Source organism: Triturus cristatus, chromosome 8 (genome assembly GCF_964204655.1).
Source record: "Triturus cristatus chromosome 8, aTriCri1.1, whole genome shotgun sequence".
In the NCBI taxonomy this organism is placed as follows: domain Eukaryota; kingdom Metazoa; phylum Chordata; class Amphibia; order Caudata; family Salamandridae; genus Triturus; species Triturus cristatus.
In genome coordinates, this window is record NC_140591.1 from 242,181,485 (window position 1) to 242,204,398 (window position 22,914).

At 46.2% G+C, this 22,914-nt stretch overlaps 1 protein-coding gene across 1 annotated transcript in view; it reads right to left on the bottom strand.

The window, feature by feature from the left end:
* The window catches only part of PGR (progesterone receptor), a 697,443-nt gene that overhangs the window by 266,611 nt on the left and 407,918 nt on the right, over nucleotides 1-22,914 (bottom strand). The window contains exon 5 of the mRNA XM_085621437.1: nucleotides 10,935-11,079. Within this exon, the coding sequence (XP_085477563.1) occupies nucleotides 10,935-11,079 (145 nt within the window). The remainder of the gene's footprint in view (nucleotides 1-10,934; nucleotides 11,080-22,914) is intronic.

The following is a 22,914-nucleotide window of genomic DNA, read 5'->3' on the forward strand; positions in this document are numbered from 1 at the left end:
TATTGGTGGTGGTGGTATTGGTGGTGATGGTGGTATTAGTGGTGGTGGTATTGGTGGTGATTGTATTGTTGTTGGTATTAGTATTGGTGGTGGTGGTATTGGCAGTGGTATTGGTGGTAGGTGATACTGGTAGTGGTGGGACTGGTATTGGTGATGGTATTGTTGGTATTGGTGGTATTGGTGGTGGTATTGGTGGTGGGGTATTGGTGGTTGTGGTGGTGGTTGTATTGGTATTGGTGGATATATTGGTGGTGGTGGTATTGGTGGTGTTAGTGGTGGTGGTGGAATTGGTGGTGGTATTGGTGATGGTATTGGTGGTATTGGGGTATTGGTGGTGGTGTTGGTGGTATTGGTGGTGGTGGTATTGGTGTTGGTATGGGTGGTGGTGGTATTGGTGGTGGTGGCAGTATTGGTGGTGCTATTGGTGATACTGGAGGTATTGGCGGTGGTGGTATTGATGGTGGTGGTATTGGTGGTGGTATTGGTATTAGTAGAAGTGGTATTGGTATTGGTGGTGGTATTTGTATTGGTGGTGGTGGTACTGGTATTGATGTTGGTATTGGTGGTTGTGGTATTGGTGGGATTGGTAGTGGTGGTGGTATTGGTGGTGGTGGTATTAGTGGTGGTGGTGGTATTGATATTCGAGGTGGTACTGGTGGTGGTATTGGTATTAGTGGTGCTATTGATGGTGGTATTGCTGGTGGTGTTGGTATTGGTGGTGGTGGTATTGGTGGTGGAATTGGTGGTGGTGGTGGTACTGGAGGTGGTGGTATTGGGGGTGGTGGTAGTGGTGGTATTGGTTGAGGTGGTATAAGTACTGGTGTCGGTATTGGTGGTGGTATTGGTGGTGGTGGGATCGGTATTGCTGGTGGTGGTATTGATAGTGGAGGTGGTACTGGTGGTGGTATTGGTGGTGGTGGTATTTATGGTGGTATTGATACTGTTGGAGGTGGTATTGGTGGTGGTGGTATTGGTGGTGGTATTGGTGGTGGTGGTATTGGTGGAGGTGGTGATGGTGGTATTGGTGGTGGTATTAGTATTGGTGGTGGTGGTACTGGCAGTGGTATTGGTGGTGGTGGGACTGGCATTGGTAGTGGTGGGACTGGTATTGGTGAATGTATTGGTGGTATTGGGGTATTGGTGATGCTGGTCGTATTGGTGGTATTGGTAGATGTATTGGTGGTGGTGGTATTGGTGGTGTTATTAGTGGTGGTGGTGGAATTAGTGGTGGTATTGGTGATGGTATTGGTGGTGGTTTGGTGTTGGTATGGGTGGTGGTGGAAGTGGAGGTATTGGTGGTGGTGGCAGTATTGGTGGTGGAATTGGTGGTGGTGCTATCAGTGTTATTGGAGGTATTGGCAGTGGTGGTATTGGTGGTGGTGGTGGTGGTATTGGTATTAGTAGAGGTGGTATTGGTATTTGTATTGGTGGTGGTGGTATTGGTGGTGGTGGTATTGGTTGTGGTATTGATGATGGTGGTATTGGTGTTGGTCTGGGTGGTTGGGGTATTGGTATTGGTGGTTGTGGGATTGGTAGTGGTGGTGCTATTGGTGGTGGTAGTATTAGTGGTGGTGGTGGTATTGATAGTAGAGGTGGTACTGGTGGAGGTATTGGTATTAGTGGTGGTATTGGTGGTGTTATTGGTGGTGGTGGTATTGGTGGTGGTATTGATATTGGTGGTGGTATTGCTGGTGGTGTTGGTATTGGTGGTGGTGGTATTGGTGGTGGAATTGGTGGTGGTATTGGTACTAAAGGGGAGGGTATTGGTGGTGGTGGTATTGGTGGTGGTGGTATTGGTTGAGCTGGTATAGGTACTGGTGTTGGTATTGGTGGTGGGATTGGTGGTGGTGGTATTGGTATTGGTGGTAGTGGTATTGATAGTGGAGGTGGTACTGGTGGTGGTGGGATTGGTGGTGGTATTGTTACTGGTGGCAGTGGTATTAGTATTGATGGTAGTGGTACTGGTGGTGGCATTGGTGTTGGTGGTATTGGTGGTCTTATTGGTTGTAGTGGTATTGATGAAGGTATTGGTGGTGGTGGTATTGGTATTGGAGATGGTGGTATTGGTGGGTGTGGTATTAATGGTGGTGGTAGTGGTGGTATTTGTTATGGTGGTATTGGTGGTGGGGGTAGTATTGGTGGTGATGTATTGGTGATGGTATTTTGTGGTGGTGGTATTGGTGGTGGTATAGGTATTGGTGGTGGTGGTATTGGTAAGGGTGGTGGTGGTATTGGTGGTGGTATTGATATTGGTGGTGGTATTTGTGGAGGTGGTATAAGTATTGGTGGTGGTGGTATTGGCAGTGGTATTGGTGGTCGTGGTACTGGTATTGGTGGTACCGGTATTGGTGGTGGTATTGATGGTATTGTTGGTATTGTGGTATTGGAGGTATTGGTGGACGTATTTGTGGTGGAGCATTGGTGGTTGTGGTGGTATTGGTGGTGATGGTGGTATTGGTAGATGTATTGGTGGTGGTGGTATTGGTGGTGGCGGTATTGGTGGTGTTGTTAGTAGTGGTGGTGGAATTGGTGGTGGTATTGGTGATGGTATTGGTGGTGGGAGTGGTACTGGTGGTGGTGGTTGTGGAATTGGTGGTGGTATTGGTGATGGTATTGGTGGTGGTGCTATTGGTGATATTGGAGGTATTGGCAGTGGTGGTATTGGTGGTGGTGGTATTGGTATTAGTAGAGGTATTATTAGTATTTGTATTGGTGGTACTGGTATTGGTGGTGGTGGAATTGGTGGTGGTGGTGGTATTGGTGGTAGTATTGGTGTTAGTATGTATTGGTGGTGATAGTGGTGGTATTGGTGGTGGTGGCAGTATTGGTTCTGGTATTGATGATGGTGGTATTGGTGTTGGTATTGGTGGTTGTGTTATTCGTCGGATTGGTAGTGGTGGTGCTATTGGTGGTGGTGGTATTAGTCATGGTATTGGTATTGGTGTTGGTGTTGGTATTGGTGGTGGAATTGGTGGTGGTGGTGGTATTGGTGGTGGTATTGGTGGTGGTATTGCTGGTGGTGGTGGTGGTGGTATTGGCGTTGGTAAGGGTGGTGGTGGTAGTGGCGGTAGTGGTGGTATTGGTGCTGGTGGCAGTATTGGTGGTGGTATTGGTGGTGGTGCTATTGGTGATATTGGAGGTATTGGGCTTGGTGGTATTGTTGGTGGTGGTGGTATTGGTATTAGTAGAGGTGGTATTGGTATTTGCATTGGTGGTACTGGTATTGGTGGTGGTGGTATTGGTGGTAGTATTGGTGTTAGTATGTATTGGTGGTGATGGTGGTATTGGTGGTGGTGGCAGTATTGGTGGTGGTATTGGTGATGATGGTATTGGTGTTGATGGTTGTGTTATTCGTCAGATTGGTAGTGGTGGTGCTATTGGTGGTGGTGGTATTAGTCGTAGTATTGGTTTTGGTGGTGGTGGTATTGCTGGTGGTGTTTGTATTGGTGGTGGTGGTATTGGTGGTGGTATTGGTTGAGGTGGTATAGGTACTGGTGTTGGTATTGGTGGTGGTGGGATTGGTATTGGTGGTGGTGGTATTGGTGATATTGGAGGTATTGGCAGTGGTGGTATTGGTGGTGGTGGTATTGGTGGTGGTATTGGTATTAGTAGAGGTGGTATTGGTATTTGTATTGGTGGTGGTGGTATTGGTGGTAGAATTGGTGTTGGTATGTATTGATGGTGGTGGCAGTATTGGTGGTGGTATTGGTGGTGGTGATGGTATTGGTGGTGGTGGTATTGGTGATATTGGAGGTATTGGCGGTGGTGGTGTTGGTGGTGGTATTGGTATTAGTAGAGGTGGTATTGGTATTGGTATTTGTATTGGTGGTGGTGGTATTGGTTGTGGTATTGGTGGTGGTGGTATTAGTGGTGTTGGTGGTATTGGTGGTGGTTGTATTAGTGGTGGTGGTGTTGGTGGTGGTATTGATAGTGGAGGTGGTACTGGTGGTGGTCGTGGTATTGCTATTGGTGGTGGTGGTATTGGTATTGGTGGTATTGGTGGTGGTTGTGGTATTGGTGGTGGTGATATTGGTGGTGGTGGTGGTATTGGTGAAGGTATTGCTGGTATTGTTGGTGTTGATATTGGTGGCTGTATTGGTGGTGGTATTGGAGGTGGTATTGGAGGTATTGGTGGTATTGGTTGTAGTGGTATTAATGGTGGTATTGATGGTGGTGGCAGTATTGGTGGTGGTATTGGTGGTGGTGCTATTGGTGATATTGGAGGTCTTGGCAGTTGTGGTGGTATTGGTGGTGGTATTGGTTTTAGTAGAGGTGGTATTCGTATTTGTATTGGTGGTGGTGGTACTGGTATTGGTGGTGGTGGTGGTATTGGTGGTGGTGGTATTGATGGTGGTATTGGTGTTGGTATGGGTGGTTGTGGGATTGGTGGTTGTGGGATTGGTAGTGGTGGTGGTGTTGGTGGTGGTGTTAGTGGTGGTGGTGGTATTGATAGTAGAGGTGGTACTGGTGGTGGGATTGGTATTAGTGGTGGTATTGGTGGTGGTGGTATTTCTGGTGTTGGTATTTGTGGTGGAATTGGTGGTGGTGGTGGTATTGGTGGTGGTGGTGGAATTGGTGGTGGTGGTGGTGTTGGTGAAGGTATTGGTGGTGGTATTTGTGGTGGTGGTATTATTAATGGAGGTGAGGGTATTGGTGGTGGTGGTATTGATGGTGGTGGTAGTGGTTGTATTGGTTGAGCTGGTATAGGTACTGGTGTTGGTATTGGTGGTGATATTGTGGTGGTGGGTTTGGTATTGGTGGTGGTGGTATTGATAGTGGAGGTGGTACAGGTGGTGGTGGTTTTGGTGGTGGTGGTATTGGTGGTGGTATTGATACTGGTGGCATTGGTATTGGTGGTGGTGGTACTGGTGGTGGCATTGGTGGTGGTGGTATTGGTGGTGGTATTGGTTGTAGTGTTATTGATGAAGGTGTTGGTGGTGGTGGTATTGGAGGTGGTGGTATTGGTATTGGAGGTGGTGGTATTGGTGGTGGTGGTATTAGTGGTGGTGGTAGTGGTGGTAGTATTGGTGGTGATGGTATTTGTGATGGTAATTATTGGTGGTGGTATTGGTGGTATTGGTGGTGGTATTAGTATTGGTGGTGGTATAGGTATTGGTGGTGGTGGTATTGGTGGTGGTGGTGGTAATGGTGGAGGTGGTATAAGTATTGGTGGTGGTGGTATTGGCAGTGGTATTGGAGGTGGTGGTACTGGTAATGGTGGTGGTATTGGTATTGGCAGTGGTATTGATTGTATTGCTGGTATTGGAGGTGTTGGTGGGGGTGGTGGTGGTATTGGTGGATATATTGGTGGTGGTGGTATTTAGTGGTGGTGGTATAGATGGTGTTATTAGTAGTGGTGGTGGAATTGGTGGTGGTATTGGTGATGGTATTGGTGGTGGGAGTGGTACTGGTGGAGGTAGTTGTGCTGGTGGAATTGGTGGTGGTACTGGTGATGGTATTGGTGGTATTGGTGGTGGTGTTGGTGGTAATGGTGGTGGTGGTGGTGGTGGTATTGGTGTTGGTATGGGTGGAGGTGGTAGTGGTGGTGGTGGCAGTATTGCGGGTGGTATTGGTGGTGGTGCTATTGGTGATAATGGAGGTATTGGCGATATTGGTATTGGTGGTGGTGGTATTGGTGGTGGTATTGGTATTAGTAGAGGTGGTATTGGTATTTGTATTGGTGGTGGTGGTATTGGTGGTAGTATTGGTGTTGGTATGTATTGGTGGTGGTGGCAGTATTGGTGGTGGTATTGGCGGTGGTGGTGGTGGTATTGGTGGTGGTGGTATTGGTGATATTGGTGATATTGGTGGTGGTATTGGTTGTAGTGGTATTGATGAATGTATTGGTGGTGGTGGTATTGGAGGTGGTGGTATTGGTATTGGAGGTGGTGGTATTAGTGGTGGTGGTAGTGGTGGTAGTATTGGTGGTGATGGTATTTGTGATGGTAATTTTTGGTGGTGGTATTGGTGGTGGTATTAGTATTGGTGATGGTATAGGTGTTGGTGGTGGTGGTGGTATTGGTGGAGGTGGTATAAGTATTGGTGGTGGTGGTATTGGCAGTGGTATTGGAGGTGGTGGTACCGGTAATGGTGGTGGTATTGGTATTGGCAGTGGTATTGATTGTATTGTTGGTATTGGTGGTATTGGAGGTATTCATGGGGGTGGTGGTGGTATTGGTGGTATTGGTGGATATATTGGTGGTGGTGGTATTTGGTGGTGGTGGTATAGATGGTGTTATTAGTAGTGGTGGTGGAATTGGTGGTGGTATTGGTGATGGTATTGGTGGTATTGGTGGTGGGAGTGGTACTGGTGGAGGTAGTTGTGCTGGTGGAATTGGTGGTGGTATTGGTGATGGTATTGATGGTATTGGTGGTGGTGTTGGTGGTAATGGTGGTGGTGGTGGTATTGGTGTTGGTATGGGTGGAGGTGGCAGTGGTGGTATTGGTGGTGGTGGCAGTATTGGGGTGGTATTGGTGGTGGTGCTATTGGTGATATTGGAGGAATTAGCGGTATTGGTATTGGTGGTGGTGGTATTGGTGGTGGTATTGGTATTAGTAGAGGTGGTATTGGTATTTGTATTGGTGGTGGTGGTATTGGTGGTAGTATTGGTGTTGGTATGTATTGGTGGTGGTGGCAGTATTGGTGGTGGTATTGGCGGTGGTGGTGGTATTGGTGGTGATGGTATTGGTGATATTGGAGGTATTGGCGGTGGTGGTATTGGTGGTGGTATTGGTATTAGTAGAGGTGGTATTGGTATTGGTATTTGTATTGGTGGTGGTGGTATTGGTATTGGTGGTATTGTTGGCAGTGGTATTGGTGGTGGTTGTGGCATTGGTGGTGGTGGTATTGGTGAAGGTTTTGCTGGTATTGGTGGTGGTGGTATTGGTGGTGGTGGTATTGGTGGTGTTGATATTGGTGGCTGTGTTGGTGGTGGTATTGGAGGTGGTGGTATTGGTGGTGGTGGTAGTGGTGGTATTGGTGGTATTGGTTGTAGTGGTATTAATGGTGGTATTGGTGGTGGTGGTATTGATGGTGGTGGCAGTATTGGTGGTGTTATTGGCAGTAGTGCTATTGGTGATAGTGGAGGTATTAGCATTAGTGGTATTGGTGGTGGTGGTGGTATCGGTGGTATTGGTTGTAGTGGTATTAATGGTGGTATTGGTGATGGTGGTATTGATGGTGGTGGCAGTATTGGTGGTGTTATTGGCGGTAGTGCTATTGGTGATAGTGGAGGTATTAGCATTAGTGGTATTGGTGGTGGTATTGGTGGTGGTATTGGTATTAGTAGAGGTGGTATTGGTGGTGGTGGTACTGGTATTGGTGGTGGTGGTATTGGTGGTGGTGGTGGTATTGATGGTGGTATTGGTGTTGGTATGGGTGGTTGTGGGATTGGTATTGGTGGTTGTGGGATTGGTAGTGGTGGTGGTGTTGGTGGTGGTATTAGTGGTGGTGGTGGTATTGATAGTAGAGGTGATACTGCTGGTGGGATTGGTATTTGGGGTGGTATTGGTGGTGGTGGTATTGCTGGTGTTGGTATTGGTGGTGGTGGTATTGCTGGTGGAATTGGTGGTGGTGGTGGTATTGGTGGTGGTGGTGAAATTGGTGTTGGTGAAGGTATTGGTGGTGGTATTTGTGGTGGTGGTATTGGTACTGGAGGTGAGGGTATTGGTGGTGGCGGTATTGATGGTGGTGGTAGTGGTGGTATTGGTTGAGCTGGTATTGGTACTGGTGTTGGTATTGGTGGTGATATTGTGGTGGTGGGATTGGTATTGGTGGTGGTGGTATTGATAGTGGAGGTGGTACAGGTGGTGGTGGTTTTGGGGGTGGTGGTATTGGTATTGGTGGTGATATTGGTGTTGGTGGTGGTGGTACTGGTGGTGGCATTGGTGGTGGTGGTATTGGTGGTGGTATTCGTTGTAGTGGTATTGATGAAGGTATTGGTGGTGGTGGTATTGGAGGTGGTGGTATTGGTATTGGAGGGGGTGGTATTGGTGGTGATGGTATTAGTGGTGGTGGTAGTGGTGGTAGTATTGGTGGTGATGGTATTTGTGATGGTATTTTTTGGTGGTGGTATTGGTGGTGGTATTAATATTGGTGGTGGTATAGGTATTGGTGGTGTGGTATTGGTGGTGGTGGTATTGGTGGAGGTGGTATAAGTATTGGTGGTATTGGCAGTGGTATTGGAGGTGGTGGTACTGCTAATGGCGGTGGTATTGGTATTGGCAGTGGTATTGATGGTATTGTTGGTATTGGTGGTATTGGAGGTATTGGCAGGGGTGGTGGTGGTATTGGTGGTATTGGTATTGGTAGATGTATTGGTGGTGGTGGTATTTGGTGGTGGTGGTATAGATGGTGTTATTAGTAGTGGTGGTGGAATTGGTGGTGGAATTGGTGGTGGTATTGGTGATGGTATTGGTGGTGGGAGTGGTACTGGTGGTGGTAGTTTTGCTGGTGGAATTGGTGATGGTATTGGTGGTGGTGTTGGTGGTTTTGGTGGTGGTGGTGGTATTGGTGGTGGTGGTAGTGGTGGTATTGGTGGTGGTGGCAGTATTGGTGGTTGTATTGGTGGTGGTGCTATTGGAGGTATTGGCGGTGGTGGTATTGGTGGTGGTGGTATTAGTGGTGGTATTGGTATTAGTAGAGGTGGTATTGGTATTTGTATTGGTGGTGGTTGTACTGGTATTGGTGGTGGTGGTATTGGTGGTGGTGGTGGTATTGGTGGTAGTATTGGTGTTGGTATGTATTGGTGGTGATGGTGGTATTGGTGGTGGTGGCAGTATTGGTGGTGGTATTGGTGATGGTGGTGTTGGTATTGGTGGTTGTGGATTGGTCGGATTGGTCGTGGTGGTGCTATTGGTGGTGGTGGTATTAGTTGTGGTATTGGTGGTGGTGGTATTGCTGGTGGTGTTGGTATTGGTGGTGTAATTGGTGGTGGTGATGGTATTGGTGAAGATATTGGTGGTGGTATTGGTGGTGGTGGTATTGGTGGTGGTATTGGTACTGGAGGTGATGGTATTGGTGGTATTGGTGGTGGTGGTAGTGGTGGTATTGGTTGAGGTGGTATAGGTACTGGTGTTGGTATTGGTTGTGGTGGGATTGATATTGGTGGTGGTGGTATTGGTGATATTGGAGGTATTGGCAGTAGTGCTATTGGTGGTGGTGGTATTGGTATTAGTAGAGGTGGTATTGGTATTTGTATTGGTGGTAGTGGTGGTATTGGTGGTAGTATTGGTGGTGGTATTGGCAGTGGTGGTGGTATTGGTGGTGGTGGTGATATTGGAGGTATTGGCAGTGGTGGTATTGGTGGTGGTATTGGTATTAGTAGAGGTGGTATTGGTGGTGGTATTTGTATTGGTGGTGGTGATACTGCTATTGGTGGTGGTGGTTGTGGTATTGGTGATGGTGGTATTAGTGGTGTTGGTATTGGTGGTAGTGGTTGTGTTAGTGGTGGTGGTGGTATTGATAGTGGAGGTGGTACTGGTGGTGGAAGTGGTATTCCTATCGGTGGTGGTGGTATTGGTGGCAGTGGTGGTGGTGGTATTGGTGGTGGTGATATTGGTGGTGGTGGCATTGGTGAAGGTATTGCTGGTATTGGTGGTGGTGGTATTGGTGGTGGTGGTATTGGTGGTGTTGATATTGGTGGCTGTATTGGTGGTGGTATTGGTATTGGGGGTAATATTGGTGGTGGTGGCATTGGTGAAGGTAATGCTGGTATTGGTGGCGATGGTATTGGTGGTGGTGGTATTGGTGGTGTTGATATTGGTGGCTGTATTCGTGGTGGTATTGGTATTGGAAGTGGTATTGGTACTTCTCCTGTCTTCCATTAGTTCTACACCTAACCTATTTACATTGTTGAAAGCCACTTTTGATCGACTGTATGTAGTCTTTGATGATAATCACCATTACTTGAAAATAATATATCATGGTCACATGACCACATCTTTCAGTTCATTTGTTACCATAGGATTGGCAGAGCAATGAAGGCAAGGGAAAGGAAAGATACAAAAAAACGTGATGGATGGAATCCTTGAATTAATCTCAGCCACTGATAAAGGCTGCACTCCAGTCCACCATTTTATGTTACCCATCATGCCACCTAATACTAAATCAAGCCATATGCCAATCAGCTTTAACCCTGCTCAAACAGGGACAGTCCTGCCCAAACTGCCCAGACAGGTCCTCTCTGAACCAGCACACAAGCACCCCAAGAACAGTTTTGGCCTCTTTGGTAATCTTCAGTCGGGTGCAGCTTGGTTACAGAGGCACAGTAAGCACAGCACTAACGTCTGGGCATATCCATAGCACTTAGGGCTTCACAATGAAAAACACAAATAATTAATAGATGGAATCCTTGAATTAATCCCAGCCACTGGTAATTATTTGCAGCTTCTTCCCAGTCGATTGCTTTGTGTTCACAGTGGCACCCCCGATTAGACCCAGACATATGCAAATCAGCCTTAGTCCTGGTCTATTAAGAACAGTCACAAGTCAGGTCCTCTCAGAGCTGGAACACAAGTGAACCAAGACCAGTTTCAGTCTAATTGGGCCTTTTCAGTCCGGTGCAGCTTGGTTCGAGTGGCCAGATAAAAGAAGCAGATTTTAAGAGGGACTGAACATGGCATGCACAGTACGGCTCCAAAAACCGAGGTGCACTGCTGCTATGCAGTTGGTCAACACTCGGGTATCAATGCTAGGAAAAGTGAAGAAATGTAGGGAAACAATTTAAACTTTATGCTGGCCATTGTCAAATGCAGTTCCACATACAGCAATCAAGAAGTCCAAAGTATGAGAACATGTACACTTTGCAAAGGAAACTAAAGACAACCAACATGTTAAATTTGATCTAATTTTATTTGCTTGCATGTGAGATATAGTTGACTCCGACAATAATAAGCTATAGTATGGAATGATGAAAATGTGTTATATAACTTACTCATTGAGAATTAGGTCTGGTGCAAAGTACAACATCTGTCCACTGACATGTCTATATGATCTCCATCCCATTGCAAACACCATTAGGCTCATCCAAGAATACTGGAGGAGGGTTATCTGGTCTTCGATGTGCAAGTTGCGGAAGCCTGAAAAGGTAAAGGTATAGCTTATCAACCATATACCATGTCTTCTATTCTTGCAACTCAGTAAATCAAAACAGGCAACAAGGAACATAGGATGTAAGAAACTAACACTTCTGGTGCCAATACAAGTCTAAATATCATTCACTAATTGTTAATTCATGCAATATGGTGGGAATCGCTGAACAGACATTTTCATGTAGTAAAAATGGTGCAAATAGCAATAATTAATAAAAACAGTTCATGTTAACCAAATTGATGAAAACTGTTTGGATTAGCTTTGTAAAGACTGAATATAACAACTGATGTTCAAGTAGCTGAGCGTGCTGCAAGGTGATCACATTCTCTGCTAATGACCAGCGTTTTCTAGTTCAAATATAGCTTTTACAGTTATCTCAATTTTTTAAGAGGACTGTGTTACTGTTAAAAACTACTGTGTGATCACACATAAAGAATGTATATCTCTAAACATTATTACGTATATAGTATTCTTTCTCTCTCTCTCTCTATCTACATATATATCTATATATATATATATATAATATATATATTTATATATAGATATATATATATCTATATAGATATATCTATATAGCTATATACAACTATATATATATATATATATATATATATATTACCTACTGGCGGTCGCCAGTAGGTAGTTATAGTTAGGACCCCTTTTCCATAGGAAATCCGCAACATTCTATTTTGAATAACTTTGGCGCCGGTCGACGAATCTTCGCGAATTTCTCAAAATAGGTGGGGCGCTACGCTCCGCTCCTATCCTGAAAGTCTCGGGGGGATTCGTCAAGCGGGGGCTGAGATAAAAGGGGGGTCCCAAAACGCGTTTTTCCCATGCATTTTTCCATAGGACCTTTAGACAGGGCTACAGCCCGAACGGCTGAACAGAATATATATATATATATATATATATATATATATATATATATATATATATATATATATATATATTCACTGAAAAAACCATAGGTTTCAGGCACGTTATAGTTAGGAACTAGCATTTAAAAAACCTTAGAAATTCACTGAAAAAACCATAGGTTTCAGGGGCGTTATAGTTAGCTGGACTTTTCACTCGTACAAAACCATTGAAATTCCCCCGTTATAGTTAGTTCAGCTAACTATAACTCGCGCGCCCGCAATGCACTGCTGATGACGTCACATATTACATCACTCATGACATGGTCAGTGACATCACTCATGACATCACTCAGGACATCTCAAATGACATCACTGATGACATCACTGATTACATCATCCAGTGAATGTGTGTTTTTCTGAAAATTACATATGTTTTATATATGTATATCTCAAGGTCGATGGAAGAATAAATGGGTATATAAGTGTCTAAATGGATGATTTGTTTTTGAAAAATTGATTGTATAACTGACTGATTAAGTGTATCTTAGTGAATACATGGCTTAGTGAGTAATGTTTAAATATGTAAATATCTGTATCAGTCTCTCACTTTGTGTATAAGTGGCTGCATGGGTTGGTGAGTAGCTACATGAGTGTCTATATAGGTTATTAGTTGTTTTTTTGAATATCAGTATGAGTGTCTGAGTGTCTGTATGGTTCGGTGGGGGGTATTACGTAGTGCATAGGTGCATGAATGAGTGACTCACTGTTTGTATGTGTTGAAGACAGCATGTGTGCAGGACTGTATGGGTGGATGAGTGTGTGCATGGGTGTGTTAGTGAGTGAATGACTGTCTCAATAGTGTCTTTATGAGTAACTACATATGTTTTAAACTAGTATATGTGACTATTGGTGTATATAAGTGAGTATATGTGAGAGTGAGAGATTGGAAGAGTTCCTGTATGAATAAGTATGTGTTTCTATAAGTGATTGTTAAAAAGACTAAGTATGTGTAAGTTTCTGTAGAAGTAAGTGTGGTGGTGTGTGTATAACTGTATATGCAAGTAAATGGATGTTTCATTCTTTATTAGCATGAGTAACTACGTGTGTGAGTAACTCTATGGATGAGTGGCGTTGTGTAACAGGATGTATAGGTGTATGAGTACATATGATGAGTGAGTACATGTATGAGTGACTGTATAGGACTGTTGGTGAATGAGTGGATGTGCATGTGGATCTTAGAATTACTGAATAGGTTGTTGTATATGGTATTGGTATGTCCATTGTTTTGAAAATTTTAGTTTCTATTTTTGAATGTGTGTATCAAAGGTTATATTAGGGGAGAGGAGGTCTGCCACTCTATCAGAAGGATGATGTCATCAGTGATGTCATCAGTGATGTCATTTGAGATGTCATCAGTGATGTCATGAGTGATGTCACTGACCATGTCATGAGTGATGTAATATGTGACGTCATCAGCAGTGCATTGCGGGCGCGCGAGTTATAGTTAGCTGAACTAACTATAACGGGGGAATTTCAATGGTTTTGTACGAGTGAAAAGTCCAGCTAACTATAACGCCTCTGAAACCTATGGTTTTTTCAGTGAATTTCTAAGGTTTTTTAAATGCTAATTCCTAGCTATAACGTACCTGAAACCTATGGTTTTTTCAGTGAATTTAAAAGGTTTTTTAAATGCTAATTTCTAACTATGCCTACAGAGATAGGACATTGGAAGAAAGAAGGAAAAACGCACAGAAAAAAAAAAGAAATGCAGAAAGAAGCAACAGAAGTCCTCAAAGACAAAGAAAAGTGCAGGAAGAAGGATAACGTGCAGAAAGAACAAACAGAAGAGCAGAAAGAAGCCTTGTTGCAAAATCATCCTGTACCCTCAACTTTTTCAGACGGATACTGGTAGTAACTGAGTCTGACTAACCAGTCCTAGAGCCAGTGCTATGTTAAAAGACACTCAGAATACAGTGAAAACACCTACATACACTAGGGAACACTATGCATTGGGGTCCCCCTGTGATTAGCATGACCTCCTCTGTAAGCCCCTAGTATATAATAGGGCAGGGGATTAAAACTACCTCTTAAAACGTGCCACAGGGCATGTTTGCACCCGTCACCTCAGGCCCCGTCCCCTCCCTTCCCCACTGTGTAAACACGCCCTGTGGCCGTTTTAGGTTGGGAGATTAAGTCCCCTTAAATCCTGAGGGTCCCTAGGGTCCAACTAGACCACTAGGTACCTCCAGTAAGCGCCACAGAGCTGCGTTGCAGAGATATGTAAAAAGGGGCACAGCCTAGACCAACTCTCTGCAACGCAGCGCAGTGGTGCTTACTGGAAGCCCCTGGTGGGCTAGTTGGCCCCCAGGGTCCCTCAGGATTGAAGGGGAATTATTTCCCCAACTTAAAACGCGCCACAGGGCGTGTTTGCACACGTTAACTCAGGTCCCGTCCCCTCCCTTCACCACTGTGTAAACACGCCCTGTGGCCGTTTTTAGTTGGGAGATTAAGTTCATTTAAATCCTGAGGGTCCCTAGGGTCCAACTAGCCCACTAGGTACCTCCAGGAAGCGCCACAGAGCTGTGTTGCAGAGAGGTGTAAAAAGTGGTACGGCCTGGACCACCTCTCTGCAACGCAGCTCAGTGGTGCTTACTGGAAGCACCTGGTGGGCTAGTTAGCTCCCAGGGGCCCTCAGGATTGAAGGGGAATTATTTCCCCAACTTAAAACACGCCATAGAGCGTGTTTGCACACGTCACCTCAGGCCCCGTCCCCTCCCTTCCCCACTGTGCAAACACGCCCTGTGGCCGTTTTAAGTTCGGAGATTAATTCCTCTTGAATCCTGAGGGTCCCTAGGGGCAAAATAGCCCACTAGGTATGTCCAGTAAGCGCCATCGCAGAGAGGTGTAAAAAGGGGCACGGCCTGCACCACCTCTCTGCAATGCAGAGCAGTGGCGCTTACTGGAAGCACTTGGTGGGCTAGTTGGCTCCCAGGGTCCCTTAGGATTGAAAAGGAATTATTTCCCCAACTTAAAACGCGCCACAGGGCGTGTTTGCACATGTCACCTTATGCCCCGTCCCCTCCCTTCACCACTGTGTAAACACGCCCTGTGGCCATTCTAAGTTGAGAGATTAAGTCCCCTTGAATCCTAAGGGTCCCTAGGGTCAAACTAGCCCACTAGGTACCTCCAGTAAGTGCCACAGAGCTGCCTTGCATAGAGGTGTAAAAAGGAGCGTGGCCTTAGAACACCTGTCTGCAACGCAGCTCCCTGGCGCATACTGGAGATACCTGTTGGGCTAGTTGGCCCTCAGGGACCCTCAGTATTGAAGGGGAATTAATTCCCCAACTTACAACTGGCCAGGGGGCACGTTTGCAGAGTGCTGCAAGGAGGGGGCGTGGCCTCCGGCGCGATGCAGGTCTTTTATTTGTTTTATTTTTTTAAGAAGGAGGGCAGTGTGGCCCCCCTTCTTTTTCTAATTTATTGGTGGCCCTGGGGACCCCATCCTCCAGGGCCTGCACCCTAATTTTTTTGTTGAAAAAAATTAATTTGGAAGGGGGCCGTGTGGCCCCCCTCCCAAGGCCTTAATCGGCCCCAGGGACACCAACCCCCGGGTCATGGCCTTTTTAAAAATTATTCTTTAGGAGGGGGGCTGCGTTGCCCCCCTCCTCAGGCCACTTATGGCCCCGGGGACCCCATCCCCCGGGGCCGGTCTTTGTTTTTTATTATTGAAAAAATATATATATTTATAGAAACACCTAGGACATGCTGGACAAACTGTATGTACCTATCACCATGACGATTTGCGTGATATTGATTAAAAGGCGACTATGCATACAATGAATCCACATGTAATGTATTTACACCGCTAGTGAAGCCCTGATGTGTCTGACACCCTACCGTGCCTAATCCCGGTGCCCCCGCCGGTGGGTACGCTCCAAGTAGACACCCTTGTTGTTTATTTATACAAACATGGGTAGGTATTGACGGGCACATTTAATACACACGCACACCAAGCCATTCAAAGGGGATTCCACAAAAATTCAACCAAACTATGCAAGAAACCCCCCTAACGGTTAATAAAACACACATCCACCGCCGGATGTGTAATACTTTTTATTTTACTCTCTGGAAAGGAGACAAACCTCACTTGAGAGTCACAGCGTGCTCCTGGCTGAGCCCAATGCTGTGTTACACCCACCAGTGCCCGCCGAGTGCCACACACCTCTGTGTTGTATTCCACCAGCTAGTGCATATGCTATGACAGTCTCTAGCCCATGTGCACTGTAACACCACCCCGTGAATATGTCATGCCACACTTGCCTTCGCACGGGTTTTATTGCCCCATCTAACGTGCCTTCCTCGATGCCTATGTTATAACGCACAGCGCTATGCCATACATATTACAATCTGGGATCCATATCTTTGTTTACCACAAAGAGTTGCTCCTAGTGTGATGACCCAAATGTGGTTACAAGAACATTGTGAGTATGGGCATCTCACGAAAAGTGACGGACTGGTCTCACACACTACCTGGTGTCATGCTTCATCATCGGCCAGTCCTCGCCCTCTAAAACCTTAGTTTGATAAAGGGCGGACATACACCTGACGACAGGGATGCACTTCTAAATTACTAAGTGGGGGCCCGTGCTAATGTGTGTGAGGTTAAAAATCATTATAGTTATCAGGAATTCTGTTTTAATGTGACTTATAACTATATGATATTAAAAGCATTGAATGGTGAATGGGGTAGTTAGTGTCCCCTAGCCGTCTCGTGAGTGGTCAACATGTTTCTGCCGTGTCGGCCCAGATGGGTCCAAGGCATTCATCAGGACCTAAATATACAGGGGGCTCTGTTCTTACCAACTGGTGGCAAGAAACTACCACTGCACGGGTATGGCAAAGGCCACTCTCCACTTCCTAAATGGCTTCCGAAGGTCAAGCCTAAAAAGAATATGGTAGAAATCAGAAATACTTGTAACATTTAAGCATGGGTCAAGAGGACAAAAAAATGTTTTAACAAGAGAACAACGCATGCATAGTTTTCTATGAGTGAGTGATCTTTTCACGTGACTTTGTGACACTCTATATGTGTACACATAAGTGGAAAAAATGTGTAGGAGCGAGGGGCTCCTACTTGTCTTACCCTAATTGCAAGAACTACTTGCCCCATAGGGGGAGGGGAGGGTAAAATCCTGTTATCCGCTCTGTAAAGGAAAGCATAAAAACCACAGGTTGCATAAATGAATGTATTGGAGAAAGAACTCCAAGCCTCAGATCAACACACCCACACGCGCACCAAAACGAGTATATGGATACTCGCGTATCTCTCAGCCCAGGCAGACTCTTACTGTCACAGGAAAGGTTTCCCTCATGTATCCTAGGCGACTGCTCCCGGTCCTCCCGAATGTTGGAATGAGAGGGAGGTGCCGGGGGTTATATAGTGTGGCCATATCGTTAATTGATGGTGACGGCGTGAGTTAAGTCAATTGAGTGCCTCCCGATGTGTGCCTTCCGGTGTCCCGAGCGGTGAAGAGAAATACAAAGCGGAGGGCGCCTGGTCTAAAGATGGCGATTCGTATGCGTCCAATGGAATCGCGTGCAGGGCCTGGTGTGCCCACACATGGATTTGCTTGGGGCGGGGCGGGAAGCATAATTGGCTGGTGGGTGCGTCTATTGGGATGACTAATGTAGGAGCGTAGGCTCACGACTGGGCGTGACACGTCAAGGCGTGTAGGGTTGTCATGGCGATGCCGGAAGCATCGGAGGTGCGGATTAGTGCACGTGGGGGAAGATATCATGGTGCGGCATGCAAACTGCATTGTGCACGGCGAGAATGCATGACTATGTTGTTAAAGATAAACAAGCGGAAAAATTGCTTGATGTTGGTGCATAATAATGGCGCGGTGCAAGCGCTAGTGACGCGTCAGAATGCGTGGGGTAGTCTAGGGGACGCACGTGATGAAAATCCCAAGTGGGATGGTGTAGTAGGAGCGTAAGCTAGCGTCTGGGCATGGCACGTCAAGGCGTGTAAGGTTGTCATAGCGATGCCGGTAGCATCGGCAGACCCAATAATAAAAGCTGGGGGACATGCCAAGGTGCAGTATATAATCTGCAGTGTGCATGGTGGGAACGCATGCCTATGTTAATAAAGATTAACAGGCGAAAAAATGCTTAATGTTGGTGCATTATAATAGCGCGATACAAGCGCTAGTGACGCGTCAGTATGCGTGGGGGTACCTAAAAGACGCCTAGTCATAATGAGTGTTGTTTGAGTGTTGTTTGACTAGTGTGACATACGGGGTGCAGAAAGAGTGATGAGAAAGAACATCGTCCCTGGAAAACAAACGCCGGATTGACCCAGAATGTGTGACCATGGGCGGTGAGGTGTAGCTCCGATGTGAGGTTGCGTCGGCGTCCAGGAGATAAGTGCCCCTGGTTCATCGGATGTATTTCCGGGATGTCGGCTAGATGTAGAATAGAGCATGTGGATGGTGTCTATGGCCTATTGTGATTGCTCTTTGTTTATAGAAAAATGATGGGAGAGTAGTAATGATGGTGAGCTGGGCGAGATGCTGGACTTAATGTCACCGTCCCAGTTGGAGCCACGGAATGTCATCATTGAGGCCCTTTTCGTGGGATCGTAGGCGATAGACCCATTGTTGCTCCCTGCCATGTAGGGCTTTAGTTAGGTCAAATTTGCTTTTTTTCATGACCTCAAGGATGGTCCATCTCAGGTCCGTGTCATTGTGATTTTTTTCAACAAAATGACGTGTCAATTTAGTTTTTGTTCTTTTCCACCTGATGGTGCTTCGGTGTTCACTAATGCGGGTTTTGATTTTTCTTGTTGTCATGCCTACATAATTGAGGTCGCATGGACATGTTATCAAGTACACAACATTTTCAGTGTTACAGTTGCTAAATGTTCGTAGTTGCCATGGTTTTCCGGTGCCTATGTTCACCTCTTTTGTATTCCTAGTGAGATTGCATGATATACACCCGCCGCAGGCGAAATGGCCCATTACTCGTGATTGATCCCAGAGTCTCTGTTGTTCTTCACTCTCTGTGGTTGCCATTTGAGCGTGTACTAATTCATCACGCAAACTTTTGTTGCGATTGAATGCGAACAATGGAGATTCCCACTGTTTTCCAGCGCTGTTCAATTTATGCCATCTCTTCCTAATGATTTTTTGTACTGTGTTAGAGGCTGGGGTGAAAGTAGTGACGCACACTGGCCTCCTTTTTTTTTCTTCCTCTGAGGTTTCCAAAAGTGCTTCTCTTGGGTTGTTTCTTGCTCGTTTTTGCACCGATGAACATTATGACTAACCAGCTCCACAACAGGTGGGGAGAAGACAACGGTTCAGACCCACCCCCCAGAACTGGACATTCAGCTCGGGAGAGGAGAGGAGCGACTCCAGCAGCGACGAGGGTTCAGGACCCCAATATGGGAAACAATCTGGCTACCACCAACCCTTGATGCAAGCACCACAACCACAACCGCCCCCATTTGGCTACTCGCAACAGCCCTATTTTCCACCGGGATTCGGACTCCCACCAGGCCTGCCGCCTTTTTTATTCCAGGGCAGAGGCAGAGGGAGAAGCCGACAAAAAAGAAGAAACACAAGGGTACAGTGGGAGGACCAACATCCCCAAGGAGTGACTACCAGGAGCAGAGGGAGGACGGACATGCCCTCAACAAGCAGGGAATAACGAATATTGTCAACATCAGCAGACATACACTCACATGCGACAAAGAAACCACCCTTTCAAAAGGTTTGGGATTTGTTCCCACACCCAAAAATTACCCCTTTGTCCTCAACACAGAACTGGCGCAGTTCTTCCGCAAACTTAAACTTCGTGATTACTTTGGAGACACCAAAGAAGATACGGAAGAAAGAAAAAAGTCAACCGGATTTCGGAAAAAGTCGACCTTCCAACCACCCAATCAAAATATCTCGTGCCAAACACTTGCTTTCGAACAAGCGGCACTCAAGGACATAGAGGAAATCAATTTCCAAAATATGAAAGGGTTTAACAATCTCACCGGAAGGGAACGAACGGCCCTACAAGCCCTAAAAAACAATAATGACCTCATCATAAAACCTGCAGACAAAGGGGGTGCTATTGTCCTCATGGATCATGACATGTACCGAGATGAATGTCTACGACTGCTCGCCGACTCAACAAGCTACGCTATACATCGAACCGACCCCACAGGCCCACTTATGACCAGAATTAAAAATATAGTGGAGGAAGCACTCAACAACGACTGGATTGCCAGACAAGAGGCTGGATTCCTCATAAGCGAGGAACCCATGATGCCAAGATTCTACATACTCCCGAAGATTCATAAGAACCGTACCCCCCCACCAGGTAGGCCAATCGTGTCGGGCATTGGGTCAGCTCTGGAACCCTTGTCACAATTTTGTGACTGGTTCCTGCGACCTATTGTCAAAGAATCACAATCTTACCTTAGGGATACAAAAGATGTCCTATGTCTCCTTAGAGACCTGGAGGTGGACATAACCAATGATTGGTTAATAACAATGGACATAGAAGCTCTCTACACGAGCATACCACAACAACGGACTTTGGAAGTCGTGGAAAACATCATCCTACACAGGGAGTGGGATTTCATCGTCCCACAACACTTCGTGATGGAATGCGCTGAACTGGCACTTACAGAGAACTTCTTTGAATTTGAGTAAGTCATTTACAATCAAATCACAGGAACTTCGATGGGCAGCACCTTTGCCCCCAGTATGGCCTGCCTGTATATCCAGCAATTTGAGGATGACTTTATCCATAGCCCAACTAACCTGTTCTTGAAACACCTGAAAATTTGGAAACGGTACTTAGATGAAGTACTGATAGTATGGAATGGGACCGAAGAGGACGCAACAGCATTTGTCCAATGGGTCAATTCCAAAGACAGACACCTCAGATTCACGCATACTATCAACAAGAATCACGCAGTCTTTTTTGGACTTGGATATCACACTGACCAACGAAGGGATAGCAACTAAGGTACACAACAAACCTACAGATAGGAATAGTTTACTTTTATATGAGAGCTATCACCCAAAGGCCTTAAAACAAAACCTACCGGTCGGACAGTTCCTTCGCGTTAGGAGGCACTGCTCAAATAATGATACCTATGAAGAACAGGCAGCACAACTTGAAAAGAAACTCATCGAACGCCACTACCCAAGAAAAATGGTAAAAAAGGCCAAAAAACGAGCAAGAAACAACCCAAGAGAAGCACTTTTGGAAACCTCAGAGAAAGAAAACACAGGGAGGCCAGTGTGCGTCACTACTTTCACCCCAGCCTCTAACACAGTACAAAAAATCATTAGGAAGAGATGGCATATATTGAACAGCGCCGGAAAACAGTGGGAATCTCCATTGTTCGCATTCAAACGCAACAAAAGTTTGCGCGATGAATTAGTACACGCTCAAATGACACAGAGGGCGAAGAACAACAGAGACTCTGGGGCCAATCACGAGTATTGGGCCATTTCGCCTGCGGCGGGTGTATATCATGCAATCTCACTAAGAATACAAAAGAGGTGAACATAGGCACCGGAAAACCATGGCAACTACGAACATTTAGCAACTCTAATACCGAAAATGTTGTGTACTTGATAACATATCCATGCGTCCTCAAGTATGTAGGCATGACAACAAGAAAAATCAAAACCCGCATTAGTGAACACCGAAGCACCACCAGGTGTAAAAAAACAAACACTAAATTGACACGTCAAGCTAATTTGACCTAACTAAAGCCCTACATGTGAGGGAGCAACGATGGGTCTATCGCCTACGATTCCACGAAAAGGGCCTCAATGATGACATTCCGTGGCTCCAACTGGGACGGTGACATTAAGTCCAGCATCTCGCCCAGCTCACCATCATTTCTACTCTCCCATCATTTTTCTATAAACAAAGAGCAATCATAATAGGCCACAGGCACCATCCACATGCTCTATTCTACATCTAGCCGACACCCCGGAAATACATCCGATGAACCAGGGGCACTTATCTCCTGGACGCCGACAAAACCTCACATCGGAGCTACACCTCACCGGCCAACGATATCTGGGGCACACGCAGTAGGATTGACCATGGTCACACATTCTGGGTCAATCCGACGTTTGTTCTCCAGGGACGATGTTCTTTCTCATCACTCTTTCTGCACCCCGTATGTCACACTAGTCAAACAACACTCATTATGACTAGGTGTCTTTTAGGTACCCCCACGCATACTGACGCATCACTAGCACTTGTATCGCGCTATTATAATGCACCAACATTAAGCATTTTTTCGCCTGTTAATCTTAATTAACATAGGCATGCGTTCCCACCATGCACACTGCAGATTATATACCGCACCTTGGCATGACCCCCGGCTTTTATTATTGGGTCTGTCGATGCTACCGGCATCGCTATGACAACCTTACACGCCTTGACGTGCCATGCCCAGACGCTAGTTTACGCTCCTACAACACCATCCCACTTGGGATTTTCATCACATGCATCCCCTAGACTACCCCACGCATTCTGACGTGTCACTAGCGCTTGCACCGCGCCATTATTATGCACCAACATCAAGCAATTTTTCAGCTTGTTTATCTTTAACAACATAGTCATGCATTCTCGCCGTGCACAATGCAGTTTGCATGCCGCACCATGATATCTTCCCCCGCGTGCACTAATCCGCACCGCCGATGCTTCCGGCATCGCCATGACAACCCTACACGCCTTGACGTGTCACGCCCAGTCGTGAGTCTACGCTCCTACATTAGTCATCCCAATAGACGCACCCACCAGCCAATTATGTTTCCCGCCCCTCCCCAAGCAAATCCATGTGTGGGCACACCAGGCCCTGCACGCGATTCCATTGGATGCATACGAATCGCCATCTTTAGACCAGGCGCCCTCCGCTTTGTATTTCTCTTCACCGCT